The sequence below is a fragment of the Phocoena sinus genome, chromosome 1 (assembly GCF_008692025.1).
Source record: "Phocoena sinus isolate mPhoSin1 chromosome 1, mPhoSin1.pri, whole genome shotgun sequence".
Taxonomy (NCBI): Eukaryota; Metazoa; Chordata; class Mammalia; order Artiodactyla; family Phocoenidae; genus Phocoena; species Phocoena sinus.
The window spans coordinates 181,294,709-181,314,932 of NC_045763.1; the positions used below are offsets into that span (position 1 = coordinate 181,294,709).

Genomic DNA, 20,224 nt, shown 5'->3' on the forward strand with positions numbered 1-20,224 from the left:
TTCTTGAACCACTACTTTAATATAGATTTTAAAGAATCATACATCACTATATTTTCAAATACTTTTGTCAATATTATTTAAAATAAGTTTTAATTACTGAATACTATGTGGAAAGATCTACTACACATGTCGACATGAAAGAATCGAGGTTCCTGCTTTCAAGGATGCTAATCTATTCTAGGTATACTGGTCAGAGAAGAACACTCTAAAGTGAATACCAAGAGAGCTATTTCTAGATCCAGCTTTACTCTCAGATTCGTGTGTGTGGTGCTTCACAGTGTAATTAAACCCCACACCTACAGTCTCCTGCCCCACAGTTTCTCCCTCCCAGCACCCAAAGTGCAGAATGGCAGTGGGAGGTCACTGGAAACCTGCTGCCCAGCATTATCAATCCTATTACCCTGCTGTGGAAACACACAATTCACTGGTACAATCAATATGTGGCCAAAGATACGTACTCTCGTTAAAAATCATTCGTCCTGAAGAAGGCTAGTCTTGAAAACGTCAATGTTATGAACTTAGATCATTTTAACCCTTAAACACTTTAAGTGATCTGCTTTTCATGAAATCAGAAAGTTAAATAAATAACTACTTTGATTCTAAAAGAGCTTTGCTTTTTAATAACATTAGTTGTGATATAAATGAACACATTATGGTCAAAATCAGTTCCTTCTTTCTGTGTGTGTATGTGTGTGTGTGTGTGTGTGTGTGTGTGTGTACGTACGCGCGCACATGCATGGTTTAGAGGAAAAATGTCATCTGGTTTCTTAAGAACTGAGCTACGCCTGCAGAAGATGATTACCCTACAGCCCCGAGGAAGATCCCAAGGCTGCTGTTTGGGAGTCTAATTCTTCCCTAACCTCCAGGAGAAGGGGACAGTTGAAGTCAGACTGGGTGAGATCACTGGCAGTTGTGTCTGTGATGCCAAGAAACTTTCCAGAATTGCCCCCGACACTTGTCAACACTGATTTTCACAGTGGCTCAAGGCTGAGGCTTCGATAACCAGGAACTCAGGGAACCCCTGCATTAGAGGCAACCCCTCTGCTGGTATCTGGTACTGGATGTGCTACTGAGGGAAGAGGCGTGCAGGAAAGTGTGTCCTGAGGGGGAGGTAACGAGCGTGTGCTCCGACAGAGGCAACCTGGTGTCTGAAAGACTCTGCGGACAAATGCTGGCATCTGGGATGTGGTGCTCTCACTGACACTACAACTTCTGTAAAATGCTCCTAACCACCGCGAAGACTGGATCGGCTTCTATTTATGCATTTAGTTACCTAGATGATTATAGAGGAAACTCACAAAATCTAAAGAACTTTATGTTTGCCAAGTATAAATTTTTGCTACCTTTGGAGAGAACTACTCTTCCCTTCATAAAACCACCTTTTAATACTTGTTACTCATCTCCACGTCACGTTTCAGGGATCTCATTCATGTATATACACACATGTACTCCAAGCTCACTGGATCTACACATGAATCACTCTTTCTAACCCTAACACCTGGGCTGCCAGGAGTCCGGCAGAGCCAGCTTACCAGCAGTAGTCCAGCAGATGAGGAGGGAGCGCTGGGATGTAGATGTGCTGCCAGTACATCGGGTAGAGCAGGGCGACCGATCCATGGAGACAGGCGGTTAACTAGAATTTGTGAAAGGAAAACAGCAGTAAGCAGCCGCTGACCCTCCAAACAGAGAGACATGCTCAAGTTATCAAAGACTGAAGACACTCATAAAACAATTTACTTAACGACCTGAATCACATTATCTTGACCAACTCTGCCTGCAAAAAGCCTCATGTTTCAGAAGGCCCTCTGAAAAACACATAAGCAGCGAAGTAGCTTCTTGGGCATCTTATGTGGATGGTTATAACTTCCTGAAAATATAGTGTTTGGGGGCAAAACTTAGAACATATAAAAGGAAACCTGAAAAATTAGGCGAGCATCTTAGAAGGAACCGTAGGAAATTACAGTGTGTGCCGCCCAGGTTGCACTCACTCAGATTAATACACCACGAGGCAATATGGGAAGGAGGAGAGGCTGAAAGCTCCTGGGGGATATCATTAGGGCAAATTGCCAAAGAATGAAACATGAGCCAGTCAGGAGAGTCTGGAAGCTGCAGTATCACCAGGGGACTCAACATTCGACAGTTGGAGCTTCAGCAACGTGTGAACCGCGGGTGACGGTATCAGGAGACTCTGCTCACTGACACGGAGAATGTCACTATTGACCAGCGAGCTGCCCAAGCTTGACAGCTGTACCACAGGAAGCCAAGGATATCATAATTTCATATTTAAACTGTTCATTTCAGATTAACATCGTGTTTCCTAGCTTTATATCACAACAGCTGCAAATACACTGATGCTATTTTAAAGGTAATTGCCATTTTAATTGTTTTGTTTTGGCAAGCGGCTAATTAAATATTTTTTAATGCTTAACAAAGGGATATCGCTTTTTTTTTCTCCCTCCTACTGACCCTCATCAGAATTCTTTCTCTGACTTCGTTTACATTCTAAATTATATTTCTGTATGTGTTGAGTAATTTCTTTAGCATTTAAAGCAATAATTAAATCAGCATTCTTCATTTTAAAGTTTTGCTATAGTCTGCATTTTCAAGACATTTACTGAATAAGTCATTTTATTTAACTTGAAAATCAGAATTTAAAAACAAAACCATCTGAAAATGCACCACAAAATTTCTATAAACCATTATTTCTATTTTATTATACAAAGAAATTAAAATTTATACATAGTAATCAAATTAATTCAAAAGGATAAATGTAAACAAAGTAACTCAATCTTAACAGCAACATTTGTCTATATTTAAGTGCAAAATAGTTCCACTAGATTTTTTAAAAGTCAGTTAAAATAATCTAATCTGAACCAAAAACATAAAAATTTTGACTAAAAGTATTTTCATCTTCGTCATATGTATTATATTTCTTTTCCAGTTAAGATTTTTAATTAATTTTATATGGCAAAAAATTTGTTCCATTTAGAACGCTATCATTAAAGGATTTTATTACTTTGCACTTAGAAGTTTTAACAGTTTATCTACACTATTCCTTCAATAAATATTATTTTTAAAATTCCTTAATTAGAGCATACAGTATACCACTAGGAGGCATTCAGATACTTCTATGTAACAATTACAGACCAGATTTATTTCTCTCACATATTTGAACTAGAGGGAAATGAAAATGGGGTTGATCTCAGTTGTGTCAATTCTTAGAGAGCTTGCATGTGCTCGCTGGTTGTAAATGAGGTAACTTTAAATGTTTCAGTGTAACTTGATGGGCTAAAAGCACTTATGTAGCTGTGAAAGGCAGTTAATTTACTCAATTTCTCCATCTGCAGATAGATGGCTTTTAAAAGAGCTCATTTAAAACCGTTTTAAAAAGGAAAGTATTCTTTTTTATTGTTGAGAAAATAATTAACAGTGTAACAAGAGGGAAAAAGTGCATTCTCAAAATGAGGAATGATAATAATAGTAACTTATTTTACTAGGCACACCCAGAGTCCAAAGCACTCTATTAAATACTACAGCTGTTTCCCTATGCCCTTAATGGCTATCCTTAAGTGAAGTTATGAATTTCTCACTAATAAGGCACAATATCATCTGATGAATTTGACTGGTTTCTTAGAGGATGATTTCTGCAACGAGAAGCAAAGTCACAAACTTTCTGCAAAGGCCAGCATTCAGCAGAGGGTCATGCCAGTTAATCAAGATCTACTAGGAAAGAAGGAAGCTCTACAGGATTTGTTAGCTTCTTAGATGCAGGGGATCAGTGACAGGGAGAGGTAAAAATACTACCCATCCCACATCCCTGCCCGGCCCCAAACCTCAGTTTCTGGCCTAAGCGACCAGGACGAATTATTTAAAGAAATATAACAAAAGTGTCAGGTTCAGGTGGGACTGTAAGGAACGTGCTCTCACAAATATTGATTCTGTTAACTATGAGACATCCAAGAGGAGATTTCCAAAGAAGGCAGAAACCTACCAAAGAAGATCTCCCTTACACACCTAGCATCATGTAATAACTATGTGATTTAAAAAATAGAGAAGATACTATTACAGCATATATTTTGTAGAGGAGATAGTAAAGTTGTAAGTAAAAAAAATACAATTAAGAAAAAATAAATTTACTAGGAAATTAAACACAGTTATATGCAAGTTGTATAAGGTAAGAACAATGAAGTACATCGTGGACAAAAGTTAGGGACTGGCCACTAAGAGGCTCTGTCACTCTGGCACACCTGCAAATATAACCAGATCCCAGTTTCCCTATCTTTAAAATAAGAAATATATGCTAGATGATCTATAAACCCCGTCTCTGAGAGATCTAACATTCTCTACTCTTGGATCAGATCAATTCTAACATTTTGTATTTTTAGTAATAATTAAGAATTGTTTTTCCCATACGGGTGGTTAACAGAACATTTTAACTAGACTATAATTCAGATCCACCTTCGAAATCTATCTGAACATAATCTCTAAAAGCTTTAAAGCACATTAGGTAACTGTGAAATTGGAGACATTATAATAATTTACTTGCTTAATTCAACAGAGTTTTTGAGTACCTGCCATGTGCCATCATAAATCTCTACTAAGCAATAGGGACACAGAACAGAACAAGTTACATATCAGTGGGGAAAGCAAACAATAAACAAGTGAAACACATATTATGTCAGAGGTAAATTTTATGAAGAAACCTAAAGCAGGGTAAGAGCAGAAGGGCTATTCTAGACAGGAGCATAGGGACAAACTCTGATGTGGCCACATCTGCACTGAGACATGACTGAAATATGGGAGCCACGTATGGTGCACTTGGGGAGAAGGGCATTCAGGAGTCCTGAGGTGGGAGCAGGCTTGGCACCTTCTTGGAGTAGTAGGGGGTCGGCTGATTAGATTAAACGGGAGAACAGCAGGAGTTGAGGTCAGAGAGGAAGCAAGGTCGGAACTGAAGAGCCTCGTGGGACACAGCAAAGACGCCAGATTTCATTCTGGATAAGATCTGTCCGCACCTCTGAACACAGTGCTAACTGTCACAACAAATCATTTACCTAGAACATTTCCAGAACTTTGCAAATTAAGGAAAATAAACAACATACTTTAGAAGTTTGTTTTGCAGAATCCAGTTCTATAAAGAAATGAGATCAGATGGAGTACAGTCTATAAAAATACTGAATCACTATGTTGTACACCTGAAACTAGTATAATATTATAAATCAACTACATGTCAATTAAAAAAAAAGAAATGAGATCAATTTATAAGCCAAGTAAGAAGGAAAAACTTCTTACTTTTAGGTTATTTATGAAATATTGAATCTTTAAGCTTAAAGGGAAATGCTAATCGTATTTCTTTGGATCAGAATTACCCAAAATTCTATGATAGGTTCATGATAGGGCTAGAACCCCATGGCGCTCTTCTGACATTCTGTCAGCTGTTTTTCTAACACCACATCAGCTGTTCTTCATGAAAGCAGGGGAGAGGAGAGAAGAAGATTCGGCGTTTGGGTTAGAACATGTTCCTGGCATAATATCCTTGAAACTGAAGGACTTATACATTGCTATCACTGAATAAAAATGAAGTGTACTAAATAAAGCAAAAAATGTACCAAATAAAGGTTAAAGAAAAAAAATCTTCGTTAGATGGCATAGGAGTATTTAAACGCACATATAATTTCACAGAGCACACTCAATACATTGAACTGATTCAGACCCAAAGTGTTGACTAACACAAAATAAAATCACTGGGATATTTATTTCCCATATAGTACAACTGTAAAATAAGTACATATGAAAACCATGTGAAAGAGACAAGAACTGGGGCCTGTGAAATCAGAGGGAGAAACCTGACAACAAAGGTTGGCAACAGTGAGCGTAGTGGTGGAATAAAGGCACCTAGAGCTTCCCGTTCTGGCCACAGGTCTAAGGGAGCTGCTCTCACTGACAACAGTTACGAGAGCAAACGTTTATATGATGCTAGCTCTGTGCCAGGCACTATTCTCAGCACTTGACATACTCAGATTTAATGCTACAACAACCTTATGAAACAGGCAGTATTATCACTACTCCCATTTTACAGATCAGGACACTGTGGCAAAGTTACACCAATTGCCTGAGATCACACAACTGGCAAGTGGCAAATCCAGGAGACCAACGCCAGCAGGCTCCAGAGTACAATAGCCAGTATATTAACCTGCCTTTTGATATACAAAGATTCAAAATTCCCATTCATTGTAAGGCTTTGAATAATATATACTGGCTGAAAATATTTTATCCTAATTATACAGTGGAGAATGAGCCTCTGACTGAACAGACGGACAAGAACAGTCGACCTTTAAATGAAAAATTCAGGATCTAGGATAGAGATGCAATTTACAAAACTTTCCCAGGCATCCCAGTCTGCGCCTTCAGCAGGAAACCAGGAGAGCAGATTCTCTGGAAAATGTTACAAAGATAAGATACTTGATAAAAATTCTACCAGTTATCATCCCGATCTGCATCTGCGAGTATATTTAGTTGGAAGCCAAACCAAAGTTCTTTCCCTTTGTGATATGGAATCTCACTTATACCTTGTTCTTAAACTACATATTTACTGAGGAGATCAGCCTACTCATACAACTAAGCAATGTTTTAAGCAATTCAGTAGACATCTATTTTGAGAAGAATAAAACCACATTATCAGATTTCCAAGGAGACAACAGGAAAACGATCTATCGAGTGTGATGACCACGACAGAAAACAGCACGATTCTAATTCACACTCTTTACAAGTAAAGATCTCATCCTGACGCACTGCCACTCCTGTTGTTCTAGTCTCTGTGTATCTCTTAGCCAGATTCTGCCTCATTTTAATGTAGGAGTCCCACTGCCTTCAACTAAAGTTCTATATGAATTACTGAGGGGCAGATTTATGTCCCCTAAGAATGTATTTATGTGCAAAATCCAAGAAATATTGATTAGAGACTTCATTTGATTTTTAACTGAATCAATGTTTACTTCAGAAATGTAAGCGCTATAAATACCTAAAGATACACAGAATAAACTGCTGCAGATAGGAACGTGATAAATTTCCTTGTGGAATGAAAAAAATTTCACTGGAAAGCATAAAAAAACTATGCTTCAACACATTTAATTTACATTCACGTTTAAAAGTTGAGGACAAAAAAGGTAGCAGCACAGTATTTGAAAACTACAAAGCTATCCCCACTATAAGATATTCTTACTTGAGCAAAATTCTGACACTCAAATTAAGTGATAGTTGTAAAGAAATGTTTAGAGAAACAGCCATTTTATATCATGAAAAAAAGACAGTATTTGGCTGTACATTTTTCTTTTTCAATACTTTTTTATACTAAAGTATCATCTTATATTTCATTCTCTTTCTCCATCCCTTTAGGATGGTAAATTCTGCTGCTTCATTACTAAACTTCATCCTGACCTCTCTGCATCACATCCAAGTCCCTTGGAAAGTTCTGCTCATCTCACGGTTGGTCACTGGTTAATTAGCTCTTCCGAGCCAAACAATTCTAATATTTTCTTGCTTGCTTGCTTCTTCCATGTACTCATTCTTTCACTCATTTGACACATGGGGAAACCAAGGCAAAGTTGAACCAACCAGCCCAAGATCACACAACTAGATGTGGGACACCAAACATGTGTCAGGCATCGCTGCTGGTGCTGGGGACAGAATAATCAGCCAAGGAGACAAAGCCTCTGCCCTCAAGGAGCTTTCACTCTAGTGAGCCTCAACATGCACCATGCCTGTCATACTGACCCCACCTCAATTCTGAATTTCTGTAGCTGTCACACTGCACATAAATGTCAACGCCTTCAAACACGTCCCCCCCCCCCCCCCCCCCCCCCCGCGACATGACTTTCCCCATCACTAAATTTACTGCTCTCTAGTTCACATCTTCAAGCCAATTCTGTAGCAGTTGAGCTTTTCCTGGAGAAGAGGCCCGTCTAGTTTTCCACAACTTTCAGGCGTCTGACACTGTAACACAGCTCAAGTGTATCTATCTTCTCTCCACACAGACTTCTAGACCCTGGATTCTAGAGGACCGTTCGTGTGAATTCTATAAAAACCATATATTTTAAAATAAGGCATTTATTTAAGAAATAAACAGTACAGTTAAAGAATCACTAAATTTAACAATTAGGAAGAACCTTAGAAATCATTCTTGTTCAATTCTTTCATTTTTTATATAATAAACTTCAGGATAAAAGGAAAAAATGGCTTATATGAAGTCATCCAATTTTTCAGGTGAGTAGTCAGGAACTGAAAAACAAATCTCTAATTTCAGAAGATATTATTGATATAATCACACTACTACCATATTTGGGGACATATTCCAAATAACCAATAAATAAAGTCTAATTGACTGAACGTACTGTTTTAAATAGTAGGCATCTCTGAAAATCGTAACTTAAAATACCTCTCACCAGGAACAAAACTAATGGCAAACCACCAGCAACTGAAAGACAGACAACCGCAAGCAGCCCCAAAGGACTTCTGAATCCTTACAAGTGAACTATTTGTAAATTACAGGTATTTAAATGAGAATGAGTAACTGTACATATATATCATATGCTGTATCATTAAAATTGTATATAATATTCCCATATATACTTAACGTACACATATGTATATTTAGCAGGCATATCAAACACTTGTAAATATATACATCTATACATAAACACACACACACACTTTACAGAGTTACAATTTACTAGTAGCAAATGACATCAGGCTCTGCCCCCATTATATATCAGACACTAAGGAAACAGCTGATGAATATTTGTCCTTTGTGTGTCATTGTAAACTTCTCCCTCTTATTTACCTACTTTCAAGCAGACTCTACATCCAACAGACATTTCCTTATTAGCCATGTTTCTAAAACCCAACTCCATCTACCTTTCGTGGTCACTGTTAGCTCAGGAGCTGGTCGCCTCTTTTTCTACTTACTGTGACTGCCTTTTAACAAGACAGCTGTCAGAGTTTTCCTACTTTATTTTTTCTAATGCCACCAGCTTCTCTTCCCCAAAACAAAACTGGTCACAGCATGTCCCTCATTTGCCTCCCCACAATCTATTGGATAAAATCCAAACCCCTTCATTTAACAAACATGGTTCTTCACAATCTGGCCACTGCTATCTCTCCAACTACATCTTGTAGCATGATTTCTCTCTGTCACTCTATTTGCGCACACATACACACACACACAAGTATATATTTCCTAGACAAATCACAAATTCCTTCCAAGAACCAGGCGTAATATTGAGGTCAACTCTTTAATCTACCACCTTCCCTCCTCTATTTCCCACATCAGAGTTCTAGTCACACTGACTGGCCTTGATTGACACTATATAATTTATTATTTATTATGATTCTAGAGAATCATAAGTTAATAACTTTGAAATTCCCACTACCTGGCAAATAATAATATTTATCGATACCAAATAAATAAATACCCTTATACTCTATGTTTGGAAAACTCTACCAATGTCAAATATCTCCTTCAAAATAAAGATCTATGTTTTTCTTCTCAAGTGGTTAACTAGTGTTTACTCTTTCCATTACACTATTTTATCATAGTGAATCACAACAAAATATGAGATTCATGGAAGCTGTGCCTTCAATTTATGCCTCTCAGATCCAAGTTCACTCTCTGCTACCCATCTGCGACAATGGATCTGGGCCCTTGAAGTATTTACCAGACGGAGGACAGGGTGAGCTCTGTCCGCAGAGGACACAGGAGACGCACTGCAGGAGGATGGGACTGTGGCTTCCTGGTTCCGTGTGCTCTGGGGCAGGCTCCTGCAGGGCCTGTGCATCTCCGGGGCCCAGCTCTTGTAGGACACTGGTCAGTAGTACCCAGCAGTAATACCTGGCACCTGCTTCAGGTGGTTCTGTAGCAGAACGTGTCTAGGGAGACATCTCCCATGGCAATCAGGTAAACTACCTGGTGGCAGGTTAATTACACTGAACCTCTTCCATCAAGAAGGAGGCTTGATTAGGTCCACCCTCACTGGAATAAATATTCTGGGTAAGGACTCATCTTCTCTGCCATAATCCTTCTGCCAGCACCACCACCATCAGACTCAGAATAACATACCTGTCAGCACGGCACTCCATAAAGCACTGAATCTCATCAAGGTATTCATGCAACAGCAAAGTAGAGCAAGAGGCTCATGTCCATGAACTCAGCTACTCTGGCCTACACTTATAACCTAGAAGCTGCTGGCCTAATCAAAAGGTGGAATGGCTCACGGACGACTCAGTTATGACGCCAGTTGGGAAAGAACACCCTTAAAGGGTGGGGCTCTGTTTAACACGATGCAGGATACGCTTTGAATCAGAAACCATTTTGCGGGGCTGCTTCTCCCAAAGCCAGAATCCATGGGACCGGGAGTCAAGGGGTAGGAGTGGGGTTGGCCCTCTCATCATCACTCTTAACAGTCCACTTGCAGAAATTCTAATTCCTGCCCCAGCCATGTAGGGCGCTTTTGGCTTGGGGATCTGATCTCCCAACAGTGGAATGCTTCCACTTGAACCAGAAGATGTGACTGCCACCTGGCCACTGAATCAACAGGCTAAAAATTGGGGTTAATCTACTGGCTGGAATGATTGATCTCAATAACCAGAAGTAAGTCCGGCTGTTTTTACACAACAGGCAGGCAGGACTATCTCTGGAACCATGGAATTCTCTGGGATGCATCTTGGTACTTCCATGCCTGGTAGTAAATGTTAACGGGAAACGACGGCAATCAAAAACAAAACATAAAACAGAACTATCGAGGATCCAGACCTTTTGAAAATGAAAGTTTGTAACATTAAACCAGGTAAAAAAAAAAAAAATCCAACCAGCTGAGGCTCTGGCTGAGGTGAGGGGACTATGGAACAGGTAATGAAAGAAGGAAGTCAGAAATACCAATTATGGTCTCATGAGCAGTTACATAAACAAGGGCTGTAGTCGCTTTCCATATTTTAAATTTTCCTATGTTTACTTTTATCTGCTGACCACTTTTTCTTCTCTGTCTCATCTTTATCTTACATGTATGTTGTTAGTAGTTAACAGAAGATTAAATGTAATTGTAATTGAAGAGACGGACACATGACTCCCGGCACTGTGCTGCTTCCCACTTGGGGGAAAGGGTGAAAATGTCTGTACTGCAGCTACATCTCATGAGGCAGACACAGAGCTTTGTTTTGCTGTTGCTCAGGAAGTGCAAGTGATTTAGAGGGTGTCAATGGAGAATGAGCACCCAAAGGGGTGGCCTGTACCCGTTACCGATTTACTGCCTCTCACCCTCAAGTCTACCCCTCTTTGTCAGATCTGAGAAAATAAATCTGTGCCCTTTCGATATCTTTTCCTTTTAGCAGCCGGCACGATGCTAAGCTTTGTCCGGAGAAGACAATGACGCGACATTTCGGGAAGACAGGGTTTGACGTCCTGGCCCCAGTCTACTCACCAGGCGGTCCCCCTTGGAGCTCGCCAAGCACGGTGGGTGGCTGCCAGGCTGCCGTGTGACAGCAGCTCAGCCCTGCAGGCCGCAGAGGCCGGGGGCCCCCGGCTCGCCTCGGCAGCTCCGGGCAGGGTGCCTGTGGCCCCCGCGGCACGCGGCGGCTGTGGCACAGAGGCTTCTCCTGCACCTGGTGGGTGAAGCGCCACCGTCAGCAGCGCCCGGCAGCCGGAAGCCTCCCTTGGTGCCACCCTCCCCTCAGCTGGCTTCCGGCGGGGCGGGGGGCCTCCGGCGAGACAGCCTGGAGGAGCGGCCTCTCCCAGTGACTCCAGAGCAGTGGGCTCTCTGGGCACAGATCCCCAGCTCCCCTCAGGTTCGTAGCTGCTTTATACCTACTATGCCAGGTTCTTCACGGCTCCCGGCACTTCCCGCAGCCCCTCCCTGTTACCCCGATCCCACATGACAGTCTTAAATTCTTTATATTCAACTTGCATCGTTCAGATGACTGTAGTTTCTCTCTCCTGACTGGACCCAGACTGATACAGAGGCTGTGACCTCGTTTCCTTGCCTGTGTATGTAGAACACTGTCTGGCATGAGTTAGGTGAGCCAGAGATGAGGAGTGATTCAATGAATGAACAAAGAAACCACCTGCCATGGGAAGAAAGGAGTATGTTTTCTCCTTAGGACTACGTAAAGGCCAAAAGATAGCAAACCAAGTTCCTGTACAGATTGGACAAGAGTCAATATAGCAAGAGAAATTCATGAAGCTGAAAGAGTTTAAGATGTATTGATAACTTTTCCCCCAAGGAATTACAGTTTTGGCATAGACTTTTTTAAAAATTAAAAATTTCTAGTAGAAAACAGCTGAACACAAATCTTTTTTTAAGACAAAGGCCTATATGGAAATTATCCTCTAATTTATCCACTTCAGAATTTACAAAGAAACCTTTACTGTTGTCATAATTATTATTATTTAAAGAGACTAGTGTCAAAAAAGGCAATCAAAGAGACACAATTTTACTTGTTAAAGAGACATGTTTCTACCTTGGCATTTGCAGCATCAGATGAACATTTCATATTTCATACCATAATCAGTGAAAATTCTATTATTTTAAAAACTTTTCTCTCTGATATCCACAGTTCAGAAGATTAAGTTTATTGCACCCACATACACACACACATATCGACCATGGTTCTAACCTTTACTGTGCTCGTTTCTATGAAAAACAGCTCTTATCACCTCAAGAGTTAGAAGATACAAACACCTGCAGCTTTTCCCATCTTAGAAGTTTCCTCCACACAAATCGTCCCACAAAGTGTCCCATGACCAACCTCAATAGTCCCATGTCCACCCTCCAGCCACATCCACTTAGCAGTGAATGAAAATGCAGTGTTCTGAAGAGCAGTATCTAAGTCAAATAACACAATGGTAAGGAGAGTCACTGTCTGCAGTTTCAGCTGACATAAGTGGTTGCTATGGGCTTTGGGAAGAATTAAAAATCCAAAAATTGTTCCTAGATTCTCTCTCCCTGAGAGGTCTTGATAATAATTTTTAACTGCACCACGCTGCTGCAGCTTTAAAATCATAAGGGGGAAAAATACACGGCAATAATCTGAAGCAGGGAGTAGATGTGGGTAATCTTTGTTCTCGCACCAACTGTTCAGTTCTTAATCTCCAGAAAGATTCTCTGTGCTGCCAGTTTCAGATTAAATGCTGATAGGTGGCACTACTAAGAGACAAGTCAAGAATACGTAAAATCCAGATGGAGAGGTTAAAATCCTGCGGATTCCCCTTCAATCTAACTCAACCTATAACATCTACATTTTAATAGCTGATTTTCCGCGGATCACAAGATTTCTTTTTGCATAGGCCCTTGATGGTATTAATGAGAGAAGGGGAGAAAAGCATATGCTTAAATGCCTGGGGGCAACTATAACAAAGGAAGAGACGACAGTGTATTAGCACAATTCCTGCACTCACAGCACATTGCTTGCTCTGAGCAGTCCAGACAGGACACGGACTACACAATCACATCTCTGTAACTAATGTGCTTACAGACTCCAAGAGGGTGATATCTACCAACTAAATATTGGTCAAAATGGGAGCTAACACTCAGACATCTGCTCTAAAGAGAGCATCTCTTGTACCTGCTTCCACAGGCCACAAAGATACACTCTAGTTAACACATCACTGACAGGATGACGAGAGCTCCTGTCAGACGCTGGCCAGCTCAGTGTTGGAAACAAAACGCACGGCCCCAGCTGACTAGCTAGAGAACGTCTGGGGGACAATTACAGAGCACCTGACAAGGCTTCGTGCCTGACTGACTTGAGAGCCGATGACACGGCTTTAAACAGCAATCCTTCCCTACCTCTGGTCACAAAACAGCAAAAAGTCAACTGATACACCCTTGTAATATCATGATTTATTCCTTTGCTTTGAATACATGAGACTCTGGGCCGATGTCCTGCTAGTCTGCTATTCACTTGGGGCTTAAACCTCTAGGACCTGCCTACGGCATGTACAAAATCAACATTCTTGTTCAGGATTACCAGGAACCCTTCCATGTGTACCGGATAATGTACACATCAGTAGGATAAACACAAAACCGATGACATTCCAATTCATTCAACTCAAAACACGGAAAAATATAATAGTGAGTCCTAACAAAATACATTTTACTATAAGGAGGAAAAACCCACGAAAAATTTTAAAACATAACAATACTCTTGATACTTTTGCTAACACAGCTCAAAACTTTTTTATTTTAAAGTTTATCGCTATAAAGATAATTACAAATTATAATTTTAACTACACACAATACCTGAGGAAGGAACGCTCGGGTAGCTCATCATCTGTCAGGGTATCACCAGCAAAACCCCCGGCTAGCTATACAGTTGACAGATATGATTCTAATAAAATTATGACCATATCAAAGTGTAAATCCAAAGTTCCCAAAACTATAACAAAATTATAAATGCGAGGAACTTATACATGCTCTTCCAATAATTAAAAATTTGGCCATAGATTAAAAAGTGAAAACCGGGTAAAACACAATTTCTTGCATTAATTTTAAGTACATTATAGTCTTTGTGGTACATAAAATCCTATAAGGATGTAAAAAGCTTCACTGGCAGTAGTCTTAACCTCAATTCATTGATACGTTAACTATTCCTTCCTTGGTCGTTTCAGAGGTTCCACTAAACGTTTTCTAAAAAATATTTACTTCTAATTTATGTTATGGTACTAGTCTTTGACCTTAAACATTACTGGGAGTGGAATTTATAGCACGCATGTGTGTATATACATGAATTTTTCAAGCTAGATTCAAGTGAAGCAGCTTCCCCTACAGAAGGAGGGTGAGGAGATCATGAGAGCAAACTTGAATTATGTTTCTTTTATCAGTCCTACTGCCCCAGATGGTGAACCAAAACAAGGCTGTTAACTGAGAGGTGACATCACCACCAAGTTTTCAGGAACTTTCATAAACAACTGCTATTACGTTGACCTCAAATATAAGAAACAACTCCCTGGGGGCTTCCCTGGTGGCGCAGTGGTTGAGAGTCCGCCTGCTGATGCAGGGGACACAGGTTCGTGCAAAAAAAAAAAAAAAAAAGAAACAACTCCCTGACTAATACCAAGCCTTTATTAAAATCATTTATTTTCTAATGCAAACAAAGTTAAAGGGTAGGCATGTTCATTTTTACTCTAAACTTCAGATCTAGATTATTATAAATTTATAGCTGATAATCATTTAATCTTATGCAGATAAAATTCTAAGCACTTCATATATACACATATGTGTGTGTGCATGAACACATATCCTTGATCTTTAAAGCAACCCTACGAGATTAAAACTAGTATCACTCCCATGTTCCCAGTTTAAATGTGAAGAAACTGAGTGGAAGAGAGGTTACCTAGCCATTAAGAGGTGTTTACAAATTACAACAAAAAGAAACACCAACATTTTACAATACCTACCAAAAAATGTTTTTACAAAATATTTACATGCATTCAGATTTCTTTCCTTTTTTAATTGAAGTATAATTGACTTGAAATATTATATTATTCTCAGGTGTAAATACAGTGATTTGGGATTTTTATACATTACGAAACGATCAGCATTGTTAAGTCTAGTTACCATCTGTCGCCAGAGTTATGGCAATATTATTCAGTATGTTCCCCCTGCTGTACATTACATTCCTGTGACTTATTTATTTTCTCACTGGAAGTCGGTGCCTCAGCTCCCTTCACCTGTTTTGCCCATCCTCCCACCCCACCTCCACCTCTGGCAACCACCTGTTTGTTCTCTGTATCTATAAGTCTGTTTCTGTTTTGTTACATTTGTTTGCTTTATTTTCTTAGATTCCACATATAAGTGAGATCATATGGTATTTGTCTTTCTCAGTCTGACTTATTTCACTTAGCATCATGCCCTCAAGGTCCATCCATGTTATTACAAATGGCAAGATTTTATTCCTTTCTGTGGCTGAGTAATGTTCCATTGTATATATGCACCACATCTTCTTTATTCATTTCGTCTATGATGGGCACTTAAGCTGCTTCCATATCTTGGTTATTGTGAATAAGGCTGCAATGAACATAGGGTTGCAGATATCTTTCTGAATTGGTGTTTTTGTTTGCTTTGGATTAAAAACCCAGGAGTGGAATTGCTGGACCACATGGTAGTTCTATTTTTAATATTTTGAGGAACCTCCATACTGCTTTCCATCAGATTTATTTCTAAATAAATCTGTGTGTTTCCCTACACAGACCAGCTTACACGCTCACGCCCACACTTCCCTTCGGACCTCTGCTCAAACACCACCTCATGAGAGAAGGCTTCCCTGACCTCCCTACACAAAACTGAAATCTGCCCCTGACCTTTCACCCCACACTCACACTCACTTTCTCCCTTATCTCTTGGTACTCAGCACCATATGACATAACGGCTATTTCTTCATTCATGTCTTCATCTTCTCTATCAGTTGGATATAAGCTCCAAGAGTGTTTGGACTTTGCTTTGCTTACTGCTGAATCCTCAGTGCCTAGAAGGTGGCAGGCACATAGTAGGTGCATAATAAATGTTACATGAATTAATCTTGATAGGAATTTAGCTCCTAGGTCTCCAAGATAGCTTGTACAATCTTATTAATCTTCAGGACAACATCCATATAGAAATATTATTTATAATCTTGAAAAAACTGGCTTAAAAAAGTGATGAGGATAAGCTGTGTGGCGCAGCTAAAAAAGAAATAAATTAATAAATAAATGCAGGAAATGTCAGTGTAACCAAAAATAATGTAGTTAAAAAAAATGTGATGAGGAGGAAGAGAAGGGGAGGATAAATAAGAATGATTTTACCTCAACGGTAAGCTAAGCACAGCAGAAAAGCAAATATATAAAAAGTACCAAATAATTCAGATTGAATTTCTTAACATCACTTTAAGAAAATGCAAATAATTACCTGCATCACTGACTGGCACTTATTCTCTGATTGAACTACATCATTTCTCCACACTTACTCCTTCAAATGCATATAATGTGCTTTTCAATGTGTAAAATAATATATTTTCAATTTTTTTTGAAAAGTGGGCATATCATTATTGCATTTCAAAATCTCAAAACTGTATTTTTTCAACTCTAGAGTAATGCAAATAACCCAAAATTAGCATCAGGAGACACAGTTTCACATTACCTGTCCCCAACTATCTTATTTGGCCTTGGGGTAGCCATTTAACCTTTCTCTGAAAATATCAACACCTTTCTCATTGTTACACCCTAAATAGATGCCCTAGAGAAATCCTGAAGCTCCTTCTGCTCTAAAATACTAAAACTTTGCAGAATAAGGTTTTTATTTCTACTATCAGAGAACAAAACATAGATATTATCTTATTTTTATCAGTTAGCCAAATTTCAAGGAAGCTAATTCATGAAATATTAAATAATGTTTTTAATAAATATCTCATACATTACTCAAAACTATATTTACATTTATATTAAAATTTTTAGGTCAAAAATATTAATGCTCAAAGTGAAAAAAATGAGAAAATCTAGCAAAATACTTCTGAATGTTTTTCTATGACCCAAGAAAACTCTATTCTCCCTGCCTTTACCACAGTAATGAAGACCTTCCAGAAAAACATTTCAGTGAGTAGCATAAAACCTGTGATTTAAAAAAAAACGCTATTTTGACTTTTAAGTTATTATCAGTCTGAAGAGCTCCTCCAAATCAGAACTATTATAGAACCCACTCCCAAACCACTACTTGGCAACAAAGATGAATCTACCTATTACCAGGTTAGGATAGCAGCTATTATCATGGCCCCTTGATTTCTTTCAAGTAGCTCCAATGGAAAAAGCCTCAAGTGAATAATAAAGATCTCATAATAGCTCTTAAGAATTCGTTAGATGGTAGAAGGCACTAAAATGAACTCTGGAGAGTTAAAAAGAAAAAAAAAAAACCTCTCATCTTCTGATAAGAAAAAATAATTAACCTGACTTAATGCACCCGCGAAGGCCTTCCATAAATCAGACCTTTGTACTCCAAGAGCCAGATTAAAACCATATATCAAAAGGGTATGTAGATATTGTCTCGTAAGCACACGCAGAGCATTTCTGCCTCTGCGTGGGCTGCAGGTCTTTCTGCGCGGAGGGGAGTGTGAGATACTCACGGTGCTGAGTTTGCCGGAGGTGATGATGATGCGCCTCTCGTGCAGCATGCTGGCGTAGAGTTGCAGCATGTTGTTCGCGTCCACAGCCACAAAGTACTCCGTGAGGTTCCTCTGCACAAGCCAGAGACAACTGTGTAAGTTACAGGGAAAGTATCTGATAACGTTCGCCACGGAGTCTGAAGTACAAACAGTGTTAGGAGAGTAAGTGGTATTCATTAAAATAATTAAATTTAATTCTATTCTGCCGCCACACAGAGCACGTAGCCTTCTACTATTATTTGAAACATAGCCCTACTCTACGAAAACATTCTCAGAGGGTGATCAGAGCATCACACCTTTCCCACCCTCCCTCCCCAGGCACCTGAAAAAGAGGCCTGTTTTCTGGGCCCCAACCTAGACCTGCTGAGTAGTAATCTTCAGAGTACAGCCCCAGGAATCCATTTTCTAAACAAATACTGCCAGTGGTTCTTACACACACTGAACTTTGAGAACTGCTGCTCCAGAAAATACATTTGAGTCTCCCTCTGTTTGCCAATCAGCCAGCAGGCAAAATCATTGCCTGATACTACAGACTATGCAGAAGGCAACCACAGGATGAGATGGGTTTATAAGGCAGACCCTTGATTCTTTTTTTTTTTTTTTTTTGCTGTACGCGGGCCTCTCACTGTTGTGGCCTCTCCTGTTGCAGAGTACAGGCTCCGGACGCACAGGCTCAGCAGCCATGGCTCACGGGCCCAGCCGCTCCGTGGCATGTGAGATCTTCCCGGACCGGGGCACGAACCCGCGTCCCCTGCATCGGCAGGTGGACTCTCAACCACTGCGCCACCAGGGAAGCCCACCTTTGATTCTTTATTAAGGAAGATCTCGTTTATATCCCATGTCAGGCCTGCTTTATACCACTATAACCAAATAAAAGTTGGTGTTAATTTGATTCCTTGACTTAACACTTCAAATTGTTTTCCCCACATAGGAACAAAACTGGGGTAAGCTGCGTTAACTTTCACTTTTAGATCCTCTCCTCTTACTTATTTTTAATTTTCTGTACTCAAACTTAAGCCCATCAGAAAGCAACAAGTGATAAAGAGGCTGAATGAGAGATGACAACAGACTGAAACTGCAGTGCCAGGTGCACTAGGACCCAGAAGGCTAAAACTTCTAGTTGAGCAGGAAACTAAGAAATCCAATGTTTCTTCTATTTCTGTGAGGTACAGACCTTCCCAGAACAAACCAGTAATCACAGCAGGGCACATAAATGGAAACAGCGAGTGATGCTGAATTTGGTAGAGAGATTCATTTCCTGTTTTCTCTAGCTGAAGCACACCTCACCTTCTATTTCAAGTCTTCATAACACAAAATTACTTTTATGTCATTCAACGTTAATATTTTTCCTATAATCTCAAAGATGATTTCTAGATGGGGAATTATTTCTCAATGCAGAATGCTGCCTTATGTACAGGTCCTTGCTTTTTTTTTTCCTCTTCCCTAAACAGGACATTTTAAAAATAAAATATATTAATGGAGATGTAAAAATGTATATTCTCAGTGGCAGTTTTTCCTTAGAATGGTTCTTTAAAACTTTCAAAGTCACAGCAAAGTTTGTGAATTTTGTTAAATCAAGCTCTTAGCGGCTTATTAGTAAATTTAAGAAAGGTACGAAGAGGAGAGGCTAAAGCAAGAGACTGACTTGTATTAACAACCCTTATGTGAGGGGCAGGCGTGCGTAAGTCAAGGCAGTGAGTCAGCCTCTAGGAAACCTAACAGACACCCGCAGCCCACGGTGGACTCGCACAAGACTTGAGAGCCTGGGATGTGACCTGTTGATTTGATGGTCTATCCCAGGCCCACGTGAAGAGCAGCTGAACGCAGTCTCTCACAGGAGTTAACTGGACTCATCTGTACCAAAAACACCACTGGAAGTCTTGGTTCGAAATTAGGAAATTTACAATTGTCTTCTTGGACTTTGTTCGTTCACTTATAACCCACGTGCTTTTGGAACCAAACACTCAGTAGGTTCAACAACATTTTTGGAAGCACAATAGAGTTCTGAGGAAAATAATACATACTCTTTAAGTTGATGTTTCCTTCA

The 20,224-nt window shown here is 39.7% G+C and overlaps 1 protein-coding gene across 2 annotated transcripts in view; it reads right to left on the minus strand.

Moving 5' to 3' along the window:
- DENND1B (DENN domain containing 1B) overlaps nucleotides 1-20,224 on the minus strand; it is a 255,123-nt gene that overhangs the window by 111,750 nt on the left and 123,149 nt on the right. For both annotated transcript variants that reach the window (XM_032650576.1, XM_032650575.1), the window contains 2 exons: nucleotides 18,139-18,249; nucleotides 1,533-1,633 (listed from right to left, as the gene is read on the minus strand). In XM_032650576.1, coding sequence (XP_032506467.1) covers nucleotides 1,533-1,633; nucleotides 18,139-18,249 — 212 coding nt within the window. The remainder of the gene's footprint in view (nucleotides 1-1,532; nucleotides 1,634-18,138; nucleotides 18,250-20,224) is intronic.